General features: G+C 45.1%; 1 protein-coding gene and 1 non-coding gene across 2 annotated transcripts; one reads left to right on the forward strand and one right to left on the reverse strand.

Annotated features, from left to right (window-relative positions):
- Window positions 1–7,713: 7,713 nt before the first annotated feature.
- LOC127337837 (small nucleolar RNA R71) lies at window positions 7,714–7,820 on the reverse strand. The gene has a single exon (XR_007874142.1). It is a non-coding gene; the product is annotated as a small nucleolar RNA R71 (small nucleolar RNA).
- A 1,128-nt stretch (window positions 7,821–8,948) lies between these two features.
- LOC139835868 (uncharacterized) lies at window positions 8,949–12,720 on the forward strand. Its single transcript, XM_071825754.1, has 5 exons — window positions 8,949–9,401; window positions 9,492–10,007; window positions 10,781–11,803; window positions 11,892–11,963; window positions 12,670–12,720. Exons 1-5 carry the CDS (start codon window positions 8,949–8,951, stop codon window positions 12,718–12,720), a joined length of 2,115 nt encoding a protein of 704 aa, XP_071681855.1.
- The last annotated feature ends 8,451 nt before the right edge of the window (window positions 12,721–21,171 follow it).

Genomic DNA, 21,171 nt, shown 5'->3' on the forward strand with positions numbered 1-21,171 from the left:
TTCTTTTAGAATTTCTCAAGAACATGCAAAGCAACTCGAACAAAAGCTAAACGCCAGCGAGATAGCTCGCAAAGAAGCGGAAGCTAGCTAAGGCTCAGGCTGCCAATGTTCTCCGAACCAAACTTGAGGCCGCTGAGAAAGCACTCAAGGAGGCTCAAGACAAGGCAGAGGCTATGAAAGATAAGATTGACCAAATTGACGCCCGCGAAGCTGGGCTAATCAAGAGGTTCGACGCCCAATCCGAGAAATTCAGAGGTAATATTCTTTGTCGACGGATTGCTTGGAGTCGACATTTATTTTTATTTGACTTGCTCTGATCATCCCTTGTACTGCAGCAGAAAGGCTCGGGGAGAAGTATACAGAGAATCTTGAAGATGTGCAAGATCCTCTCCTCGAGTCCTTGACTATCTTGGAGTTGAACTGCGGCTTGGCACGAACCTGCTTGAAGCGCTCTCGCATCGCGTTTGACCGCCTCTTCCGCCACTTCTTTCCCACTGCAACCTTGCCCGATAAGTTTGATCCATTGGTGACAGCTTTTTCGGGTAAAGACGACCCGATTGACGGCTATCGCCGGTTGGCTGTGAAGGTTGGTGTGGAGAGCACCATTGCTCTGGTGATAGCTAGCGGTTCAGTCATCGATTGGGGCGCGGTGGTTGCCAAAAAATATTCCAAGGGTGCAATGACTGGATTTCTGAAGGAGTCGAAAAAAATTTCCAAGAGCATCCTGTCGACCATTCTTCCATCGCCTGCTCCCTCTACCAGCACCCACACTGAGGTGCAGTAGATTTTCTTTCTCTTTTGTTGTTTTAGGTCGTAGCTTCTCGTAGTGTCCCGTGGGGACCTAGCTTTATGTAATGCCTTTTGTTGTACCCTCTGTAATATATGAAGTATGAATGAAGTCGAAGTTTCCGCGAAAGCTTGAACTCGAATTTTTTCCTTGCTCTTTTTCAACCTTTTTCTGATGACTATGTTGCGACCTCCTCTGGGTCTGTTGGAAGGGCATCAAAACCAAAGGAGGTTCCCTGCTCCGAGGTTAGTGCACGTAACTTATCGAGTCGGGGAAACACAGAGTCGATAATAATCGAGTCCCTCCGAAAAGAAATTAAAATACTAAAGGCTCAGTGCCTAGCTGCGATTGCTCAAACAAAGAAATTATCGGATCGGGAGGAAGCTTCCCGAAAACGAGCAATAGAATCTGACGAAGTTGCACATACTGCCACTGCCAAGTGGACTCAGGCTGTCGAACGAGAGACATATTTGCTAGAACTTATGACCTCGTCAAGCCAAGAATTAATTGGTAAGGGTTTTGTTGACAGCCCCCGAGCCGAATTTTGCTGCGGCTTCTTCGGGTGACTAAAGCATTTTACTTTGACAGGTTGCAGATTGGACGTTGATGCTGAAGATGCCAGGTTCGATGCTCGGGTGGAAACTCTTTTGCACATCTCTCTAGAGGCTGGTCTGATTTCTGGGTGGACGAAAAACCGATGCCGAACAATTGTTCAGTTTCAGGATCGTGCCACTCAAGCTCGTGACTTCATCAATTTCTGCCAATCCTCTTTGAAGATGGTGTATAATGCAATGTTTCCACAGAATAAACAACCCGAAAGTTTTGATGAGCTGAAGGTATTATTTAAGCGCACCGAAAATATTCATCACTTTGTGAGGGCTCAGTTGGTTGGAGGTGCGAAGCTTGCATTGGCTTGGGTGCGTTATCACCACAGGAAGATCGACTTCCACCTGATTGCCAGGGGTTTCTCTGACAAGAAGTATTATTTGACGAGGCATTATGATGTTATTTCCGAACCTGCCGAACGAATGATCGACAGGCTTCTGGAAAGGGATGCGAACTTTTTCTCTGAGTTTCATTATGATGCCATGGCACAAGTTCCCAATGAACTTTTGGATAAGACTAAGTTAGAGCAAGTATAATAAGGCTGACTCAGCAGGCTATAAGAATTAAAATAGTGTTGTTTTGCTTAGGTGGATGAGAGAGAAGTGGAGAGAGAAGATAGATGGGCTCTCATGCAAGAGCCAGCTCTTGCACGTGCTCCTAGGCACTTTGTGAGTATGTGTGGTGGGCCTTTTACACATAAAGTTATCAATCCTTAAAGCCAACTATTATACAAGTTAGCTATAAGCTGACTATAGCTGGCCTTATAGCCAGCACCCGGCTGCACTATTAGAATTGCTCTTAGATGATTGGATCTAATCATTGCTGTATTTTGTGGGATTACGCCACCTCTGTAATTATTATGGACGAACACGAAGTTTCATTCTTGGCTATTTTTTCAGCCTTTGTAGACTCGAAGCTTTTATTATTGCAGCAACTGTTGTTGCCTTGTATTATCGCAGCCCCCGAGTGTTGGGGTTTATATTATTATTGTGCTTATTGTACTTCTTTCTTCGTTGGACAGAGCCTCCCGAGTATCGGGTGCACGTATTGAATTAACAGTTGCGATTCGATTGGCCCATATATTATTTTTGTTCGAGAGGCTTATTCCGCTATTTATTCAGCGTTTTCAAGCCAAGGCGAGTATTTATCGGGGGAGCCCCCGTGCATTATTTATCGGATGCGAAGAAAATATGTCCTCACCATTGTATTATTTATAGACCATAATACATGTTTAGCTGAGCAAGCCCGCCTCATTAAAAACCTACCGATCCCACTTGGTACCCTGGCAGGAAAAGAGTGCGTCTGAAAACTTGCCCGCTTTTACATAGCAAGCTCATATGGCCTTGCTAGGAGATGCCAGCCGACGATTTACGCGTAGAACCGCCGCAGCTGTGCGACGTTCCACGGGTTCCCCTCATCTTTTCCTGTCTACTTGTCCTTCAAACGATATGCACCGCCAGGTATAACTTCCGTTACGATGTATGGTCCTGTCCATGGCGATTCCAGTTTCTCGTGTCCATCCTACTTGAGGCGAAGAACCAGATCTCCGGCCGCAAAAGAGCGGGGATGGAGTCTTTGACTATGATAATTTTTCAAGTTCTGCTGGTATGCATTTACTCGGGAGAGTACAACGTCTCTTGCTTCGTCGGCTGCATCTACATCATCTTCAAGAGCTTTTTGTGAAGCTTCTTCTTCATATTCTATGACTCGAGGGGAATCATGTTCTAGTTCGACTAGAAGCACGGCTTCAGCGCCGTGGACCAGGAAGAAAGGTGTTTCTTGAGCCGCGTTTGGAGTTGTGCGTAAGCTCCACAGCACGGAGGGTAATTCATCGACCCAAGCGTGCCTTGCTTTTTCGAGTGGCGAAAGTAGTCTCTTCTTTATGCCGTTGCAGATAAGTCCATTAGCTTTTTCGACTTGACCGTTAGTTTGAGGGTGAGCAACTGATGCGAAGTTAAGTTTTATTCCTAGCCCTTCACAGTAGTCCTTGAACTCCCTTGATGTGAAATTGGAGCCATTGTCCGTGACTATGCTGTTTGGTACTCCGAAGCGGAACACGATGTCCTTGATGAAATTCAGTGTCGCTGTTGCATCTGCCGAAGTTACTGGCTTTGCTTCAATCCACTTTGTAAATCTATCGACTACGACCAGGAGGTAAACATGTCCTCCAGGCCATGACTTATGTAACTTGCCCACCATATCGAGCCCCCATTGGGCAAAAGGCCATGCCAAAGGAATTGGTGTTAACTCAGCTGCTGGAGCGTGTGGTTTGGATGCGAATCTTTGATAGGCGTCGCAGGTGCGCACGATGTTCTTCGTGTCTTCGACCGCTGTGAGCCAATAAAATCCTACCCGAAAGGCTTTAGCTGCGATTGCTCGACTGCTTGCGTGGTGTCCACATATGCCCTCATGGATGTCCTTAAGTATGGTTCTCCCTTCTTCGGGTGTGACGCAGCGTTGGAGGACACCCGATATGCTGCGTTTGTATAGTTCACCCTTGATTACTGTGAAAGCTTTTGACCGTCGTATGACTCGACGGGCTTCGACTGGATCTGCTGGGATTTCCTTATTTACCAGATATGCTAAGTATGATTGCATCCATGGTGCTTCAATCATCATTACTTCGTGTTCCTCCTCCTCTTCTAAATCTATCGCCTCGGTGGCCGATGCAGCCCCCGAATCTTCCTGCGGCTTCTCACCCTTCTGCTTCTGTGATGATTTTTTCTTTTTAGGTTTTATTGACCGCTCACTGATTTCCTCCCAGAAAACACCTGGTGGTACTGGCAAACATTTGGACCCGATATTAGCAAGAGCGTCGGCTTCTTCGTTGCTTCATCTGCTCACATGGTTTACTTCGCACCCATCGAAGGTTCCTTCGAGATCATTATACGCATCGCGGTATGCGATCATGTTGTCATTTACAGTGTCACACTTATTCATTACTTGCTGTGCGACGAGCTGCGAGTCGCCAAATATTCTGAGGCGAGTTGCCCCGCAAGCTTTGGCCATCCTCATGCCATGCAAAAGGGCTTCATACTCAGCTTCGTTATTGGAGGCGTTGAGGAAGGTCATTCTCAAGACATATTTCATTCTATCGCCTTGCGGAGATGTGAGTATTACTCCGGCTCCTGCTCCTTCTGTTCTCTTGGACCCAACAAAATACACCATCCATGTACTCGACAAGTCTGGGGGTCCTGTGGTTTGCATCTCCATCCATTCTGCTATGAATTCTGGCAAAATCTGCGACTTGATCGCTTTTCTTTTTTCATATGTGATGTCCCGAGGGGAAAGCTCTATGCCCCAAAGGGAGACACGTCCTGTAGCTTCAGGATTATTCAATATATTCGAGAGGGGAGCCTCATTGACTACTACGATCGGGTGAGCCGAAAAGTAGTGTCGCGGTTTTCTAGCTGTCATGAAGACTCCATATGCTAGCTTCTGATAATGCGGGTAGCGCTGCTTGGATGGAGAGAGTACTTCACTTAGGAAATACACGGGTCGTTGCACACCGTGAATTTTTCCTTCTTCGTCTCGTTCTACGACCAGCACAGTGCTGACCACCTGTGGTGTTGCTGCGATGTATAGCAGTAAAGGTTCTCTTTCTCGAGGCGCCACCAGGATTGGGGGCGTCGATATTACGCGCTTCATATGCTCGAAAGCCTTGTCAGCCTCTTCATTTTACTCGAAGTTTTCCCCTTTTTTCATTAGAGCATAGAATGGTAGAGCTCTTTCTCCTAACCTGGCGACGAATCGACTCAGGGCTGCTACCCGACCTGCTAGTTGCTGGACTTCTTTTAGCTTTGTTGGCTTTTTCATTGTCAGGATAGCCTCGATTTTCTCGGGGTTTGCTTCTATGCCTCTTGCTGATACCAGGTATCCCAGAAGTTCTCCTGCAGGAACACCAAAAGAGCATTTTGTCGGGTTAAGTTTGATACGGAACCTGTTGAGGTTGTCGAACATTTCTCGCAGATCGTCGAGTAGGGACGATTCGCTCTTTGTGGTGATAACCACATCATCAATGTACACTTGTACGTTTTTGCCTATCTGTGTTGCTAGACACTTCTGCATCATGCGCTGGTACGTAGCACCCGCGTTTTTCAGACCAAACGGCATCGTCTGGTAGCAGAAAACTCCATATGGCGTGATGAACGCTGTATTTACTTCGTCTTCAACTTTGAGCCTGATTTGATTATAACCAGAATACGCGTCCAAGAAGGAAAGACGTTCGCAACCTGCCGTTGAGTCGATAATTTGGTCGATTCGAGGCAAGGGAAAGTGATCCTTTGGGCAATGTTTATTAAGGCACGTGAAATCGACGCACATGCGAAGGATTTCCGTATGTTTCTTCGGGACCAAGACTGGATTGGCCACCCATGTCGCTTCTTTTACTTCTTTGATGAAACCAGCTTCTTGTAAACGATGAATCTCTGAGAGCATAGCCTTGCGGTTTGGCTCGGAGAAACGCCGTAGAGGTTGTCGAATTGGTCTAGCTCTGGGGTCTAGATTAAGTGCATGCTCGGCAAGTTCCCTGGGTACTCCTGGCATATCAGCTGGATACCATGCGAAGATTTCCCAGCTCTCACGGAGGAACTCGACGAGCGCGCTTTCCTATGCGCTGCCCAGGTTAGCTGCGATAAAGGTCGTTTTCTTCGGGTCCGTTGATCATCCTCTATTTGTACCTCAATTTTGAATATTAAAAGTTCACATTACATCACTTTTGCATACATACCATTACCATATTTCTACAAAATATTGCCAAATACATAGTTTACTCCATTTACACTTTCTTTTGCAGGACTGATGCGCAAAGGCATCACTTCCCTACTTCATACATGTCATTTTCACCTCAAGCCTGAAACCATACAATTGAATGCAAATTCAAATTCGAACCTCCAACTAGTCTTGGAGAAGAAGCCGGGGGTTTAGTGCAAAACCATCCAACGCCTGGGGACTTCCTTGTGCGAAATGAAGCAAAGATGAGGGAGCCGCCTGTGAAAGCAAAGGAGGGCATCTACACGTGTCAAGAACTCAGCCATCTCGGGCTCTCTGGGTGAAGGAAAGCAAAGAAGAGGGGGGCCGCTTGCAAATATTCAGCAATGGCACCCATCGCAGCAGCGGGCAGCATTTCAGGCGATCGCCATCACCACACCTAGACAGAACCACCTGGACGATACCGACTCCACCTCCTCCTGCAGAGAAGAGGCGGGAAGACGGAGATGGCGGCCAGATCGAGATCTGGCGACGAAGGGAACTCCTCCATCGACACCCCTTGCTGCCGAGCCTCCTCCTGATCTCTGCTTCGACAAGTTCAGCTACAGAGCAATTCGTCAGTGTAGTGTAATTCTCCTTCTTCTGATCTTTGCTAGTTTGCGTGGGAACCTGTTGAGAACCTGAGTTTTAAACCGTGGATTTACTCTCTTACTCCTCTTGCTTTGGTGAACAAATTCATGTAATGGATTGAGTGAGTCAGTTGAGGCCAAAACCTGTTTGATGATTTGTCTGCGTTAATTTTACTTGCTGCACTTGCTTTCCTGTTAAATCAAACCCTAAGAATCTGTGAACTAGGATGTTAGAAATCGTTCCAAAGGTAGCTTGATCCCTGAGGAGAACCACGACACTTAAACCCTACTAAATTGCTTCGATCAATTTTGGCGCCGTTGCCGGGGATCAACTTCTGTTTTGGGGTGAAAGTATAGCAGATCTAGTCTTAACCTTTTTAATTTTTCGTTGAGTTGTTATTTTACTTTGGATCTGTTTGTTTTCCTCTAACCCATAACGAGATCTTGCCATCGTGGATGTCTAAGCTTTGTTGTGTAGGAATTGTTGATGAACGAGAAGGAAACTGAGGCTAGTGAGTTGTTTCAGTTTGATCCTGAGATTGAGAGGACACTGTTTAGAAGAAGAAGAGAACTCAAGCGTATGCAGTTGATCCTATTGAGAAGATGGGAGATCAGAGAGTTTTGTTGAGGGATCTGTGGATTCCAAAGGGGCAAGTCATCTCATCAGGAATTGTGGCACCAGTGATTCAGGCTAATAATTTTGAACTCAAGCCTGCTCTGATAAATATGGTACAACACCGTCAGTTTGGTGGTTCAGCAATTGAAGATCCTCATGAACACATCATTACATTCTTGGAGTATTGCAACACCTCAAAGCAGAATGGAGTATCACCTGATGTCATCAAGTTATCTCTCTTTCCATTCTCTCTGAGAGATGGTGCAAGGATTTGGTTACATTCCTTACCACCCACCCTGACAGATACTTGGGATCATCTTCTGCAGGCGTTTCTGGAAAGGTACTTTCCACTTACTAAAGCAGCAGAATACAGAGACAAGATCACCAGATTTGCTCAGTTTGAAGGTGAGAGTCTCTATGATGCATGGCAGAGATATAATACTCTGATAAGGATGTGTCCTCACCATGGCTTGGAAAGGTGGTTAGTGCTCCAAACATTCTATAAAGGATTGACCCATCAGACCAGAGCTTATGTTGATTCAGCTGCTGGAGGAGGGATTATGAACAAGACCTTGGAAGAAGCTTTTGCACTTATTGAGAGTATGGCGTCCCATCATTTTCAGTGGTCAAGTGACAGGGCAGTGGTTCCTCATGCACCTGGTATTCATGCCATTTCTTCAGCAGATTTAGTGGCAGCTCAAGTAGAGATCCTGAACAAACAGATGGCAAGTATACTTTCTGAAAGGTCTGCAACTTCAGTGGCCTCTGTTCAATTTGCTCAAGCTATGTGTGATGTTTGTGGTGTACAAGGGCATACAAATGGTGAGTGTACTTATTATTCAGCAGTTGGACCCTCTGTTTCAGAAGTGAGTTATGCTCAAGGACAAGGACCATTTTCTCAGTCCTATAACCCATCTTGGAAGCATCACCCCAATCTGTCTTATAAGCAGCCACCTGGGTCTTACATTCATCCAGGAGGGCAGTCTAGCACTGGCTCAAAGGCGAGTTTCCATCCTCAGTCTGCATATGCTCATCCTTCTCTGTCACATGCTCAGAAGCAACCTGAAGCACCCAGTTCAGCAACTTCTCGCTTAGAAGATACAACAGCAATGCTAACTGAGTTGCTGGCTAAAATGAATTCAGAAGTTACAAGTCTTAAGGATTCAATGAGAAACATGGACAATAAATTTGAGGCAGTGCTTAGCAGAGTTTGTCAGAATAGAGACGATGCTAAACTACCAGCTCAGCCTGAACATAACCCAAAGGCTCAATGTGGTGCTATAACAACTTGTGCAAGCATACAACTAGAGTCAGCACAAGCACCTCTCCCATCCTTCCAACTCCATCAGCATATGTGCCACCTCATGTGAGGAACCTTAAAAAGCAAGCTCCAAATGAACAAAGAGAAGAAAGTGATGTTGAAAAGAATGAAGGAGAAACAACAGTAAATGATGTACAACCAGATAAAGTGCAAGTCTCCCAGCCTTTAAGGATTCCATTTCCAGAAAGGCTAGAGAGAAACAAAGATGATAAGCAGTATGCTAAATTTCTTGAAGTCATGAAGGAGGTGTAGGTCACAATACCCATTCTTGAGGCAGTGATGCATATTCCTATGTATGCAAAGTTCTTCAAGGAGATGTTATCTAAGAAGAGGAATATTGAAGAGCCAGAAATTATTGCATTATCAAAAGAGTGTAGTGCCATTATTCAGAATTCTTTGCCTACTAAATTGGATGATCCTGGAAGTTTCTGTGTGCCTTGCAAGATAGGAAGCAAATCATTTGTTGCTCTGTGTGATTTAGGGTCTAGTGTCAGTGTTTTACCTTCATTGGTGAGCAAAGAATTGCAGATGGGAGAATTACAAAGCACAGCAATTACTCTGCAATTAGCTGACCGATCCTTAAGGAAACCAGAAGGAATCCTCATGGATGTGCCTGTGTTGGTGGAAAATTTTGCCTATCATGTGGATTTCATAATTCTGGATATGAATGACAAAAGTGAGGCTGTTATCTTGGGAAGACCATTCTTGGCTACTGCTGGTGCTTTGATTGATGTACAAGGTGCAAAGTTAACATTGTAACTTGGTGAGCAGGAAGTGATTTTTGACATGAAACATGCAACTCATCTTCCTCATTCCACCCAGGAATGTATGCGCATTGATTCTATCACTTCTTGTGTCAATGAGGTACATCCAGCAGAAATAGAAGACCATAAAGTAATGGAATCCAAAGAAGAATTCTCTGATGAGTGTCACTTTGCAGTATATCAGATAGCAGATGATAGGAAGTATCTTGATAAACTGACCACGGCAAGTGGACCAGAAGTTGAACTCAAACCATTGCCTTCTCATCTAAAATATGAATACCTCGGGATAGATAAGCAATTCCCTGTCATTGTCAGTTCCAAGCTTTCTAAACTGGAAACTGAAGCAGTAGTGCAGTTACTGAGGAAGTACAGAGAAGTAATTGGATATTCCATTGCTGATATGAAAGGTATTAGTCCAGAGTTATGCAATCACAGAATATTCCTTGAAGAGGGAGCAAAGCCAACCAGAGAGCATCAAAGGAGACTGAATCCCACACTCCAGGAAGTTGTCAAGAAAGAGATCCTTAAATTGCTCAAGGCAGAAATCATTTACCCAATCTCAGATAGTGAATGGGTGAGCCCAATACATGTGGTGCCCAAGAAAAGTGGATTGACTGTGGTTGAGACTTAAAGAGGAGAACAAATTTCGACTAGATTAGCAAATGGGTGGAGAATGTGTACTGATTTTCGGAAACTGAACAGTGCAACCAGAAAAGATCATTTCCCATTACCATTCATTGACCAGATGTTAGAAAGGTTGGCAGGGCATAGGTATTACTGTTATATGGATGGTTACTCTGGATTTCTGCAGATACCAATCCATCCAAATGACCAAGATAAAACAACTTTCACATGTCCTTATGGAACCTTTGCATATAGGAGGTTGCCTTTTGGCTTGTGCAATGCCCCTGGTACCTTTCAGAGGTGTGTTATGTCAATATTTTCCAAGCATATTGAGAAGATAATGGAGGTTTTCATGGATGATTTCACAGTCCATGGGGAAAGCTTTGAAGACTGTTTAAAAAATCTTGAAACTATTCTCCAGCTGTGCAATAAGCATAATCTAGTGCTCAATTGGGAGAAATGCCACTTTATGGTTGAGGAAGGAATTGTTCTCGGACACAAAGTTTCTTTGCAAGGAATTGAAGTTGATCAAGCAAAAGTTCAAGCAATTGCCAAGTTGCCACCACCTTCTAATGTGAAGGGAGTGAGGAGCTTCCTTGGCCATGCCGGTTTTTACAGAAGGTTCATCAAAGATTTTTCAAAAGTGGCAAGACCACTTACTCGCCATTTAACCAAGATGTACCATTCATATTTGATCAAGACTGTTTGAATGCCTTTATTCAGTTGAAGGAAGCCTTGGTCACTGCACCTGTTGTTCAGCCTCCTAACTGGGAATTGCCATTTGAGTTGATGTGTGACGCTAGTGACTTTGCAGTGGGAGCTGTGCTGGGTCAGAGGAAGGATAAAGTATTGTCAGTTGTCAGCTATGCAAGCAGAACCTTAGATGATGCACAATCCAACTACACTACCATAGAGAAAGAGTTGTTAGCAATTCTGTATGCTTTTGACAAGTTCAGATCATATCTTGTGGGAAATCAATGCATAGTCTACACTGATCATGCAGCTATAAGATATTTATTGACAAAGAAAGAAGCAAAGCCAAGGCTGATCAGATGGATTTTGTTGTTGCAAGAGTTTGACATCGAAATCAAGGACAAAAAGGGCGCAGAAAATGTTGTAGCAGATCACCTTTCAAGAATACAAGTGGAGGAATCAAGTGATGTCCCCATCATGGAAACTTTACCAGGAGAAAATTTGTGGCAGAGCTGTGCAGTTCAAGGTTGCTCACCTTGGTATGCAGATATAGTGAATTACCTGGTATGCAAGATTATACCTGCTGATCTGAATTTTTCACAGAAAAAGAAATTTCTGCATGATACCAAGAATTATTACTGGGATGAACCTTTGCTTTTCAAGCACTGCCAAGATGGTATTGTTAGAAGATGCGTTCCTGATGAGGAAATAAATAATGTGATCTATCATTGCCCCACTGGACCAGTGGGTGGACATGCAGCCTCCTCAAAAACTCAAGCAAAGATATTGCAAGCGGGGCTGTTCTGGCCAACTATGTTCAAAGATGTTTTCCACTATGTTAAATCCTCTGATCCCTGTCAGAAAACTGGAAAGATGACAAGGAGGCATGAGATGCCTCAACAAGGCATCCTAGAGGTGGAATTGTTTGATGTTTGGGGCATTGACTTCATTGGACCTCTTCCTTCCTCAAAAGGGTATAAGCACATTCTTGTTGCTGTAGATTATGTCTCCAAATGGGTGGAGGCAATACCCACTGTTCATGCAGATTCTAAGGTTCAGACATACCATTTTCCCAAGGTTTGGTATCCCTAGAGTGGTCATTAGTGATGGTGGCTCACACTTTAACAATGAACAATTACAGAACCTGTTTAAGAAGTATGGTGTGCACAATCACAGAGTGACCACACCTTATCATCCACAAGCTAATGGACAGGTAGAACTGTCTAACCGTGAAATCAAGTCAATCCTTGACAAGGTGGTCGCAAAAACCAGAAGTGATTGGGCAAGCAAGTTACCTGATGCATTATGGGCCTACAGAACTGCATTCAAAACACCCATAGGCATGTCCCCTTTTAGACTTGTCTATGGAAAAGCTTGCCACAAAAATCAATTATCAGCTACGGTCTGTGATTGTTAGCTTGTTAGTTTGTTAAAATAATTTTGTGTATTTCAAATTAAAATACACAAAAATCAACACTGTTCCTGGGAAGCTACTGTTGGTTCTAATAATTTTGAAATGCTCTGCAAAATACTGATAATTGATTTGGATATTGCAATTAATATTTGGTTCAGAATATGTATTTTAATTCAGCCCTTTTTCTCTGTGCCCTGTTAAATGAATACACCTGAACTCAGTGTTGATTTTTGTGTGAACCAATCCCTGTACCTAGCCTGATTTACCCTCTGTCCTACACTGAGCTTGCTGGAATGATGGCATTAAGTAGCAGCTACGGTCTGTGATTGTTAGTTTGTGAAATCTATGCCACCAGCCAGTTTGAACCATGTTCTGTTTTTCCTGATATAAACAAACTAACTCCAAACCAAATTGGGCCCATGTGATCCCTGGATTGGATGTCTGATTGTGGAAATGGAGACTAACCTAAAACCCTTTTATTGTTTAACTTTATTCCTGTGCTCAGCTGAGTGTGATGGTTGAGGATTGCACACTTGGACTGAGAGGTGGAAGCTGATTTTACTAACACTCCTGCGCCTAGCTGAGTGTGATGGTTGAGGACTGCACACTTGGACTAGGAGATGGAGACTAACCAGTTCCTGATAATCTTGTCCTGCCGAAGTGCATTGTTCTGTAAATATTGGAGATTCCTGGAATTATTGATAAGTGCTGCAATTCTTGAAAAGGGCAAAAACCTGATAGTTTTGTAACCAAAATGGGGATTTCTGTGTACAGTTTTGCTAACCTTTTCACTAACAAATTTTTTTATTGATCATTGCTCAGTTTTGGACAGTTGGTAAAAATAGTTCTGGCACGTTTTGATTCACATAGTTAGTCCTCTACCAAGTTCATGTGTACTCCTTTAGCTATCACAGAAAATCTGGATTTGAACTACTTACATAATTTGAAGCTTTTTATTAAATGCCTTATCCAAATCATGTTATCTATGTTTTGAATTGTGTTTCTTCCTTGCTAGAATTACATGCTTTACTTGAGGACAAGCAAAGATCTAAGTGTGGGGGATTTGATCATCCTCTATTTCTACCTCAATTTTGAATATTAAAAGTTCACATTACATCACTTTTGCATACATACCATTACCATATTTCTACAAAATATTGCCAAATACATAGTTTACTCCATTTACACTTTCTTTTGCAGGACTGATGCGCAAAGGCATCACTTCCCTACTTCATACATGTCATTTTCACCTCAAGCCTGAAACCATACAATTGAATGCAAATTCAAATTCGAAGCTCCAACTAGTCTTGGAGAAGAAGCCGGGGGTTTAGTGCAAAACCATCCAACGCCTGGGGACTTCCCTGTGCGAAATGAAGCAAAGATGAGGGAGCCGCCTGTGAAAGCAAAGGAGGGCATCTACACGTGTCAAGAACTCAGCCATCTCGGGCTCTCTGGGCGAAGGAAAGCAAAGAAGAGGGGGGCCGCTTGCAAATATTCAGCAATGGCACCCATCGCAGCAGCGGGCGGCATTTCAGGCGATCGCCATCACCACACCTAGATAGAACCACCTGGACGAGACCGACTCCACCTCCTCCTGCAGAGAAGAGGCGGGAAGACGGAGATGGTGGCCAGATCGAGATCTGGCGACGAAGGGAACTCCTCCATCGACACCCCTTGCTGCCGAGCCTCCTCCTGATCTCTGCTTCGACAAGTTCAGCTACAGAGCAATTCGTCAGTGTAGTGTAATTCTCCTTCTTCTGATCTTTGCTAGTTTGCGTGGGAACCTGTTGAGAACCTGAGTTTTAAACCGTGGATTTACTCTCTTACTCCTCTTGCTTTGGTGAACAAATTCATGTAATGGATTGAGTGAGTCAGTTGAGGCCAAAAACTGTTTGATGATTTGTCTGCGTTAATTTTACTTGCTGCACTTGCTTTCCTGTTAAATCAAACCCTAAGAATCTGTGAACTAGGATGTTAGAAATCGTTCCAAAGGTAGCTTGATCCCTGAGGAGAACCACGACACTTAAACCCTACTAAATTGCTTCGATCATCCGTAGAATGGACCTGCACTTCCTTTGAGTCTTTGGAGGTATCGAAAGCTTGCCCATGCAAGGATCGTCCCCCTTCTAGAAGTACATCGTGGTTTGTTGTGAATTTAGCTGCCTCAAATTTAGCTTGCATCCCGAATGATTCAGAGATTTTATTGAAGTCTCTGTCGCACTTATCTGACAGCGTGAAGCTGCCTCTGATTGTTATCGGGCCTTTAGGTCCTGGCATCCTCCATAGTAGGTATGCATAATGAGGTACCGCCATGAATCTTGCATACGCAGGTCTTCCCAAAATGGCGTGGTACTACGATGGCCAGTCCATCACTTCGAACTCGATCTTTTCTTTCCTGAAGTTTTCTGCCGACCCGAACTGAACGTCGAGTGCAATCTTTCCCAAGGGATAATTTGGCTTTTCTGGCGTGATCCCGTGGAAACGTGTTTCTGTCGGGGCGAGGTTGCTCAGAGAGATATGCATTTTCGTCAATGTGTTAGCGAAAATGAGGTTGATACTGCTTCCACCATCTACAAAGACCCGAGGGATATCATACCCTGCGATCTGTGCAGGAATAACCAACGCAGAGTGGCCTGGCCTTGGCACCTGTGGTGGGTGGTCTACCCTGTCGAACCCTATGGGCTGATCCGACCAATTCAGATATTCGACTGTCGGGGGAGGTGCTAGTACTGCCATATTGACTTGCCTCGTTATTAACTTCTGCGCCCTGTTTGTTGGCCTCGCCTTCTGGATCATCTGCAGCGCTCCCTTCGACTGGGTGTATCCACCATTTGTGTTGCTGGGACCCGTAATTTGCAGAACATTCTGCTGGTTGCTGTTTGGAAACGCTGGTGGTGGTGGTGGTGGTGGTGGAAGATGCACCTCACTTCGAGGACCGTTTACGAATCCTCGGTTCACTGCTTCGACTTGAGTAGCGCTTGTGGCTTTCTGCAGGGCTCGCCAGGTTCGGCAATCCTTGAGGAGGTGATTAGACTGCCTCCTTCCCTCTGAATCTATATAGTAGTGCATTTGACATGGGCCGTTCAGCAACTCCTCTGGTGTCATATTAAATTCTCGCGGAGGTCTAGGCCGATTTTTCGGCTTGCCAGAACCAGGCGTGTCTCTATTGTTGCTTCGATACCCGTCGCTACGGTAATCATCTCGACCATTATTGCTACTATGGAAGCCAGCCGCAACTTTGCTGGGACCATCGTATTCATGAAAAGTTCGGTAACGTCGACCACGCGGGTTGCTATGTCGTTGGCGATCTTCTTCGGGTGATCGTGGCCGTTTGGTTAGGACAGCATCTTCCCCGTTGGCCCACTTGGTGGCGATATCCATCAGCTAAGCGATTGTCCTCGGGTTCGTCCGGCCCAGTTCTTCGACTAGGTCTCTTCTGCGGAGTCCATTGGTGAAAGCGTCGATCGCCCTTTCATCGGATACGTGTTCTGATGAGTTTTTTATGATGCTCCAGCGCTGGATGTATGATCGCATGGACTCGCCTGATTTCTGCACACATGTGTGCAGTTCTTCAATTGACGCTGGCCGCTTGCATGTGGCTTTGAAGTTCTGAATGAAGACCCTCTCGAAGGCTTCCCAGTTATCTATCGAGTCTTCTGGTAATTTCTTCAGCCAAGACCTCGCGACTCCGCTGAGATGGAGCTGTATGCTCTGCATGGCAGTTGCTCTATTGCCCCCGAGGAGTTTTACTGTTTCAAGATAATCGACCAACCAGTCCTCGGGATCCTGGAGGCCATCGAATTTTTTAAAGTTATCGGGCAGCTTGAAACTTGAAGGCACTCGAGTTCTGCGAACCCTACGGGTAAAGCAGTTGACTCCGCACATATCTTCGTCATTATATTCTCGGGTATCACGCTCTTCGCGAGATCTCTCCACACGTGATTGTGTGATGTTATTTCTTGCATCTCCTGTACGCGTATTGTTTTGCGCTGTTCTTGGCGATCCAGATCTTCGCCTTGCTCCTTCTCCTTGCCGAGGACTAATGTGACGTCGCGGAGTTCTTTCGGGTTCTACACCAGCTATTGCAGCTCCCATAATGCCAATACCCGCCATTGCGGTATTGTAAAGGGCTGCTCGAGGATCATCGTCTTGTGGTTTTGTCGCCATCATGTATGTATGAGCTGCCATATACGCGGCCTCCGGCGTTTTTGGCGTGATGTGTCCTCTAGAATCGACTGACATGAAAGTCAAGTCTAGGTCTCGTATCAAATGATCCCCTCGATTATTTTCGGGGATGTTATTCATTCGGGGCACTGTTCTTCCGTTCCGCCCTCTATTATTTGCTCCGGAATTGCTCGACAGGTTGCTTAGTTCGGCTCGGCGCTTGCTAGATTCATCGGCTGCAGCTTTTCTCGCGTCGAGCAGCGCCGTTGCCTTGGTTATTTCACGTCTGACCCTGCTCAAAGCATACTGATACGCCATGAGTTCTTCGGCACTGGCTTGAGTTGTCATAGGGACTGTGCCATCCATAGCTTGCTTTGCTCTGCTCCAAGCTGCTTGGGATATTTTTATTTTTTCTCGGGGAGGACCCCCTTCCACAGCAGGATATTTGTTTCCTGTTCCTCTGGTTAGATCTGCGGGATCGACGTAGGGTTACCCTGTGAGTCGAAGGCCTCAGATTCTTTGGCTTGCTCATTATTTTCACCGTTCTGTGCAATGATCACACATATCTGATGACGTGCGGAGTCAGCACAATCCTCAAGTTCAGGATCAGATGCAATCTCATTATTTTTATTCGGTGTCAGGCTCGGAAGCCAGACACTTTGTGAAGGACAGGTGACACCGTCGCTAGGATCGGCGAAGAACTCCTTGCTTTGTGTGAGGTTGATATTGTCGATGGAGCTGTGGTTGGATCCGAAAGCGATCTTGTCGAAGATTTCGACGAGCCCCCTGCTTTCGACGGACTTGATGTAGTTTGGCGGGGGACTCCCCTCACCAGTCGAGTTGATGAGAGGTGCCAATGGTTTCGGCGACTCGCAGTCCTTCGCTGATGGTCCCGAAAAATCCGGGGCCAAAAAGCGGTGCGATCCTTCAGCTCCAAAGAGGAAGCGATGGCCCCCGAACGTCAGATCCATCTCTTGTTTCTGGTCGGCCCGGAGGTGCAGACGAGCAGAGGGGTAAGGATGAAAATCAACGAAACCAGATTGGATCTGTTTACCTCTGAAAGAACATGTGCCCCATGTGTGGTTTTGGTAATTGATAACAATCACTATGGACTAATGTTTGCATTGAGTTTCACTCGAAGGTTTTGTCCATAGTCAATGCTTGAACCATATGTTGGTGTCAAGGTTGAAATAAGAAGATCAAGTGATGACCAATGTGTTATTCAAAGAATAATCCAAAGATTGGTCATGAGATGATTGAGCCTATAGCAAGTATGTCTTGAAGAATAATATGAAGTGATATATCATGTGTCTCTTCAAGAGATCAACATAATGAAGAAGACAAAAGTGAAGAAGATCAAGGATGACCAATATGTTCAAGGAGTGATCCAAACAGTGGTCAAGTGGGAATTGATCCTATGACAAGTATGTCTTGAATATGAAGATGGAGTGTGTAAGGGTATTTTACCCTTAACCATTATTTTGGTAACAATGACACCGTTGCTAGAGTATTGGACTAATATCAGTTGCTAGTATATCATCAGGTTTTTAGTTCATCAAGTAATTCTGGTATATCAATGGAACAAGAAGGAAAAAGGAGACCCCTCATTTTCTGTGTGTGTTGGTCGGCGTCTCAGCCGGTCTCACCGGATTCAGCACCGGGATGTCCGGTGCCTGGGCCGGCCTGCCGGGTTACTCACCGGGTTGCCCGGTCCATACCGGACCACTCGCCAGGCTCCACCGAAGCTTAACAGAGAAATGCCCGGTGCTTGGCCCGGCGCGCCGGATGGTGAACCGGACGATCCGGTCTATACCGGACCTCACACCGGACTCCACCGGACCACAACAGAGAACAGCCGGCGCCTGGCCCGGTCCACCGGACTGTATGCCGGCCCATCCGGCGGGGCGTCCGGTCTGCTGGGTTCCTCGACTGATGCTGAGCTGGATAAGTGGCCAACGGTTGGATTTTGAGCTAAAGCTATAAATACCCCTTCTTCCAGCTCTGGACAGTTAGGCATTACAAATATCTGTTCTTCAAGCTCACTTGCTCTTGCTCCATTGTTGTGAAACACCAAAAGCTTTAGATCTCCCTCCTCCTCCACTCAAACTCAAATCCCTCCGGGGAATAGCTAGAGGAGGTCCCGATCTACGATCCCACCGAGCCAAATTTCATTCCTTCTTGTATTGCTCGAGCTGCTAGGGTTTCTTGCAAACCTTAGGTGGCAAAGGTGGTCCGGAAGCATCCGGGTTGTGGATTTGCTCCTGAACAAGTTGTGAAGGTTTGGAGGCTGCCTCAAAGTCTACCACAAGTGAAAGGGCTATTCCTTCGTGGGATAGGCTCGGAGAAGAAGGTGAGCCTTCGTGGCGCTTGGGAAATCCTTCGTGGGATCCCACACCTCTCCAACGTGACGTACCTTCTTGCAAAGGAAGGGAACACGGGAATACATCTTCGTCTCCGCGTGCTTTCGGTTATCTCTAACCGAACTCTTTACTTGTGCTATTTATCTGGTGAGAGCCTTCGTGCTTGAGTTAGTTGTATCATCATCTAGGTTGCCTCACCTAGTTTATATTAGGCTCATCTTTATATTCCGCAAAGCCTAATATTGCAAAGAAAGAATTAAAATTTGTAGAAACCTATTCACCCCCCCCCCTCTAGGTTTACCATCTCTGAACTTTCAATTGGTATCAGAGCAAGGACTCTTTTTAAGGGCCTCACAGCCTTAAGAGTGAGATGGATAGACTATTCGAGGGGTTGGATGAAGACTCGACCCTTTCGGTTAGGGAGATGAAATCCAGATTCTTAGCATATGATGCTGAGAAACAGAAAAAAGAGGATGATCTCCATAACCGAATGGAAGAGATGAATACCATGCTTAAAAACTTGAGTAGTGGGAGAGTTGTTAGTACTGCTATCCCAGTAGAGACCTACAACCAAGTTAATCATGACTATCCTAAAAACACTTCACCCATGCCTCATATTAACCATAGTGGGAATGTTCCCCATTTTGATGGAACTCACTTTTCCTTTTGGAAATCTTCTATGGAGTCCCATATTCGCAGCTGCAGTGTGGAGATGTGGGAGATCATTGCTGATGGATACTTGAAGCCAAAAGATCCCACCAAGTTGACCTCCACTGAATTCTACAACCGTCAGCTCAATGCTTCCGCTCGTGACAAGATTAGAAGTGCAATTCACCGCAAGCTGCTTGACCAAGTCAATGATATTGATTCAGCCAAAGAACTGTGGGACAGAATTGTGGTTCTTCAAGAAGGAACCAATCTGATTCAGAAGTCCCTCTATGAGTCAGCCAAGACTGAAGCAACCATGTTCATGATAAAGGATGGAGAGTCTATTGCTGATGCCTATGCAAGACTTGGAGCTCTTCGTGTCAAGGTCAAGGGTCTTGGATGTGAGAAATATAATGATGGCTTTGAGATGAATGAAGAGTTCATAAAGTGCAAGATTATTGCAATGATTGCTGTCAAACAAAAGGATACCAACCTAGCTCTCAACCTGCGAATCCTCACCAACCAAGCAGATTTATCCGCAGACGATCTAGTGTCTTATGTGGCTGCCAATGATAACTTGGCCAAGGAAGGAGAAAGACTCATGGTGATGAACCGTGCCGATGGATCCTCCCACAATCTCGCTTTGAAGGCCAAGGCAGTCCTAGCAAGGGAAGAAGACTATGAGATTGAAGAAGAAGAAGAGATGACATCAACTAGTGATCTTGGCACAGATTTTGCATTCTTTATCAAGAAACACAGAAAGAAGTTCTCAATGCCCTCCAATGAGAAGAAGAGGACATGCTACAACTGCGATGAAGATAATCACTTTGCAAATGAATGCCCTTATGAGAAGAGGGTTGACAAGCCAAGTTTTGTCAAGGGTGTCAAGCCAAAGCTGAAGCCAAACCCAATAAATGAGAGATTCAAGAGGGGAAGGGCATTTGTCGGTGCTGAGTACACTTCCGATGAAGAGGGAGAAGATGAGGAGAAGGAGGCCGGAGTGGCTGGGTTGGCTTTCTCCGAACCCGGGTCACTCTTCACCTATGATTACCTCAAGGATTACTCCACGGAGTCCTCTACTTCCAATGTTATTGGGTCCTCCTTCATGGCAAGAAAGACTAATGATGACTCCGATGACTCCTTTCCCTCCAAGGTTGTTGGCTCTTGTCTCATGGCAAGGGAAGCAAAGGTAATGCAATCCCCACCATCTCTAACTAGCATTCTAGATGATGATGAAACTGTTGATCAAAATGAGCTTGCTATTCTTAAAGGTCTTTTCAATGTTAGATGCACCCTTCGTGGTGATGCTCTTGTCAAGTTCGATTTCTTGATGGACTCCCTCAATGAAAGGGATGAGTCCATTGAGGAATTGAAATCTCATATGGCAGATGAGAAACGGAGATTCAATCTCCTAGGACAAGAGCTGAAAGATGAAAGGTGCATATCTCAAGGTCTTAAGCAACAAGTTGAAACTTTTGAACTTGATAAAGTGAAGGACCTAGAAACTATTGAGAGGGCTCATTTAATGGCCCAAGAGCTGGATGCTTCAAAGAAGGAACTTGAAGTTGCTCATGCTTCTCTCACCAAGGATCTTGACCATCTTGAAAAGGCTAACAAGCTTGTAAAGGATGAGCTCAAGAAACTTGGAGAGAACCATGACCTACTCCAAGTTTCATATAAGAAGGCTCTTGGATCATTGAGTGATCCCATTGTTGTTGAAAATGTTGCTAGTTCGACTATCTCCTCTACTTGTGATCATGCTAAACTTATTGAGGAGCATGCTGAACTGAAAGAAGATATATCGATATATATTGAGACCAATGAATATCTTGAAT

The sequence above is a fragment of the Lolium perenne genome, chromosome 2, assembly GCF_019359855.2.
Source record: "Lolium perenne isolate Kyuss_39 chromosome 2, Kyuss_2.0, whole genome shotgun sequence".
In the NCBI taxonomy this organism is placed as follows: Eukaryota; Viridiplantae; Streptophyta; class Magnoliopsida; order Poales; family Poaceae; genus Lolium; species Lolium perenne.

Excerpts from the sequence above, each read along its gene's own strand:
- LOC139835868 (XM_071825754.1), top strand. The coding sequence starts at position 8,949 with ATGCATATTCCTATGTATGCAAAGTTCTTCAAGGAGATGTTATCTAAG. Across the intron at positions 10,008-10,780 it reads CAATCTCAGATAGTGAATGG|TTGAAGGAAGCCTTGGTCAC; the intron begins GTGAGCCCAATA and ends GCCTTTATTCAG. Across the intron at positions 11,964-12,669 it reads ATCCACAAGCTAATGGACAG|CTGAGTGTGATGGTTGAGGA; the intron begins GTAGAACTGTCT and ends TCCTGTGCTCAG.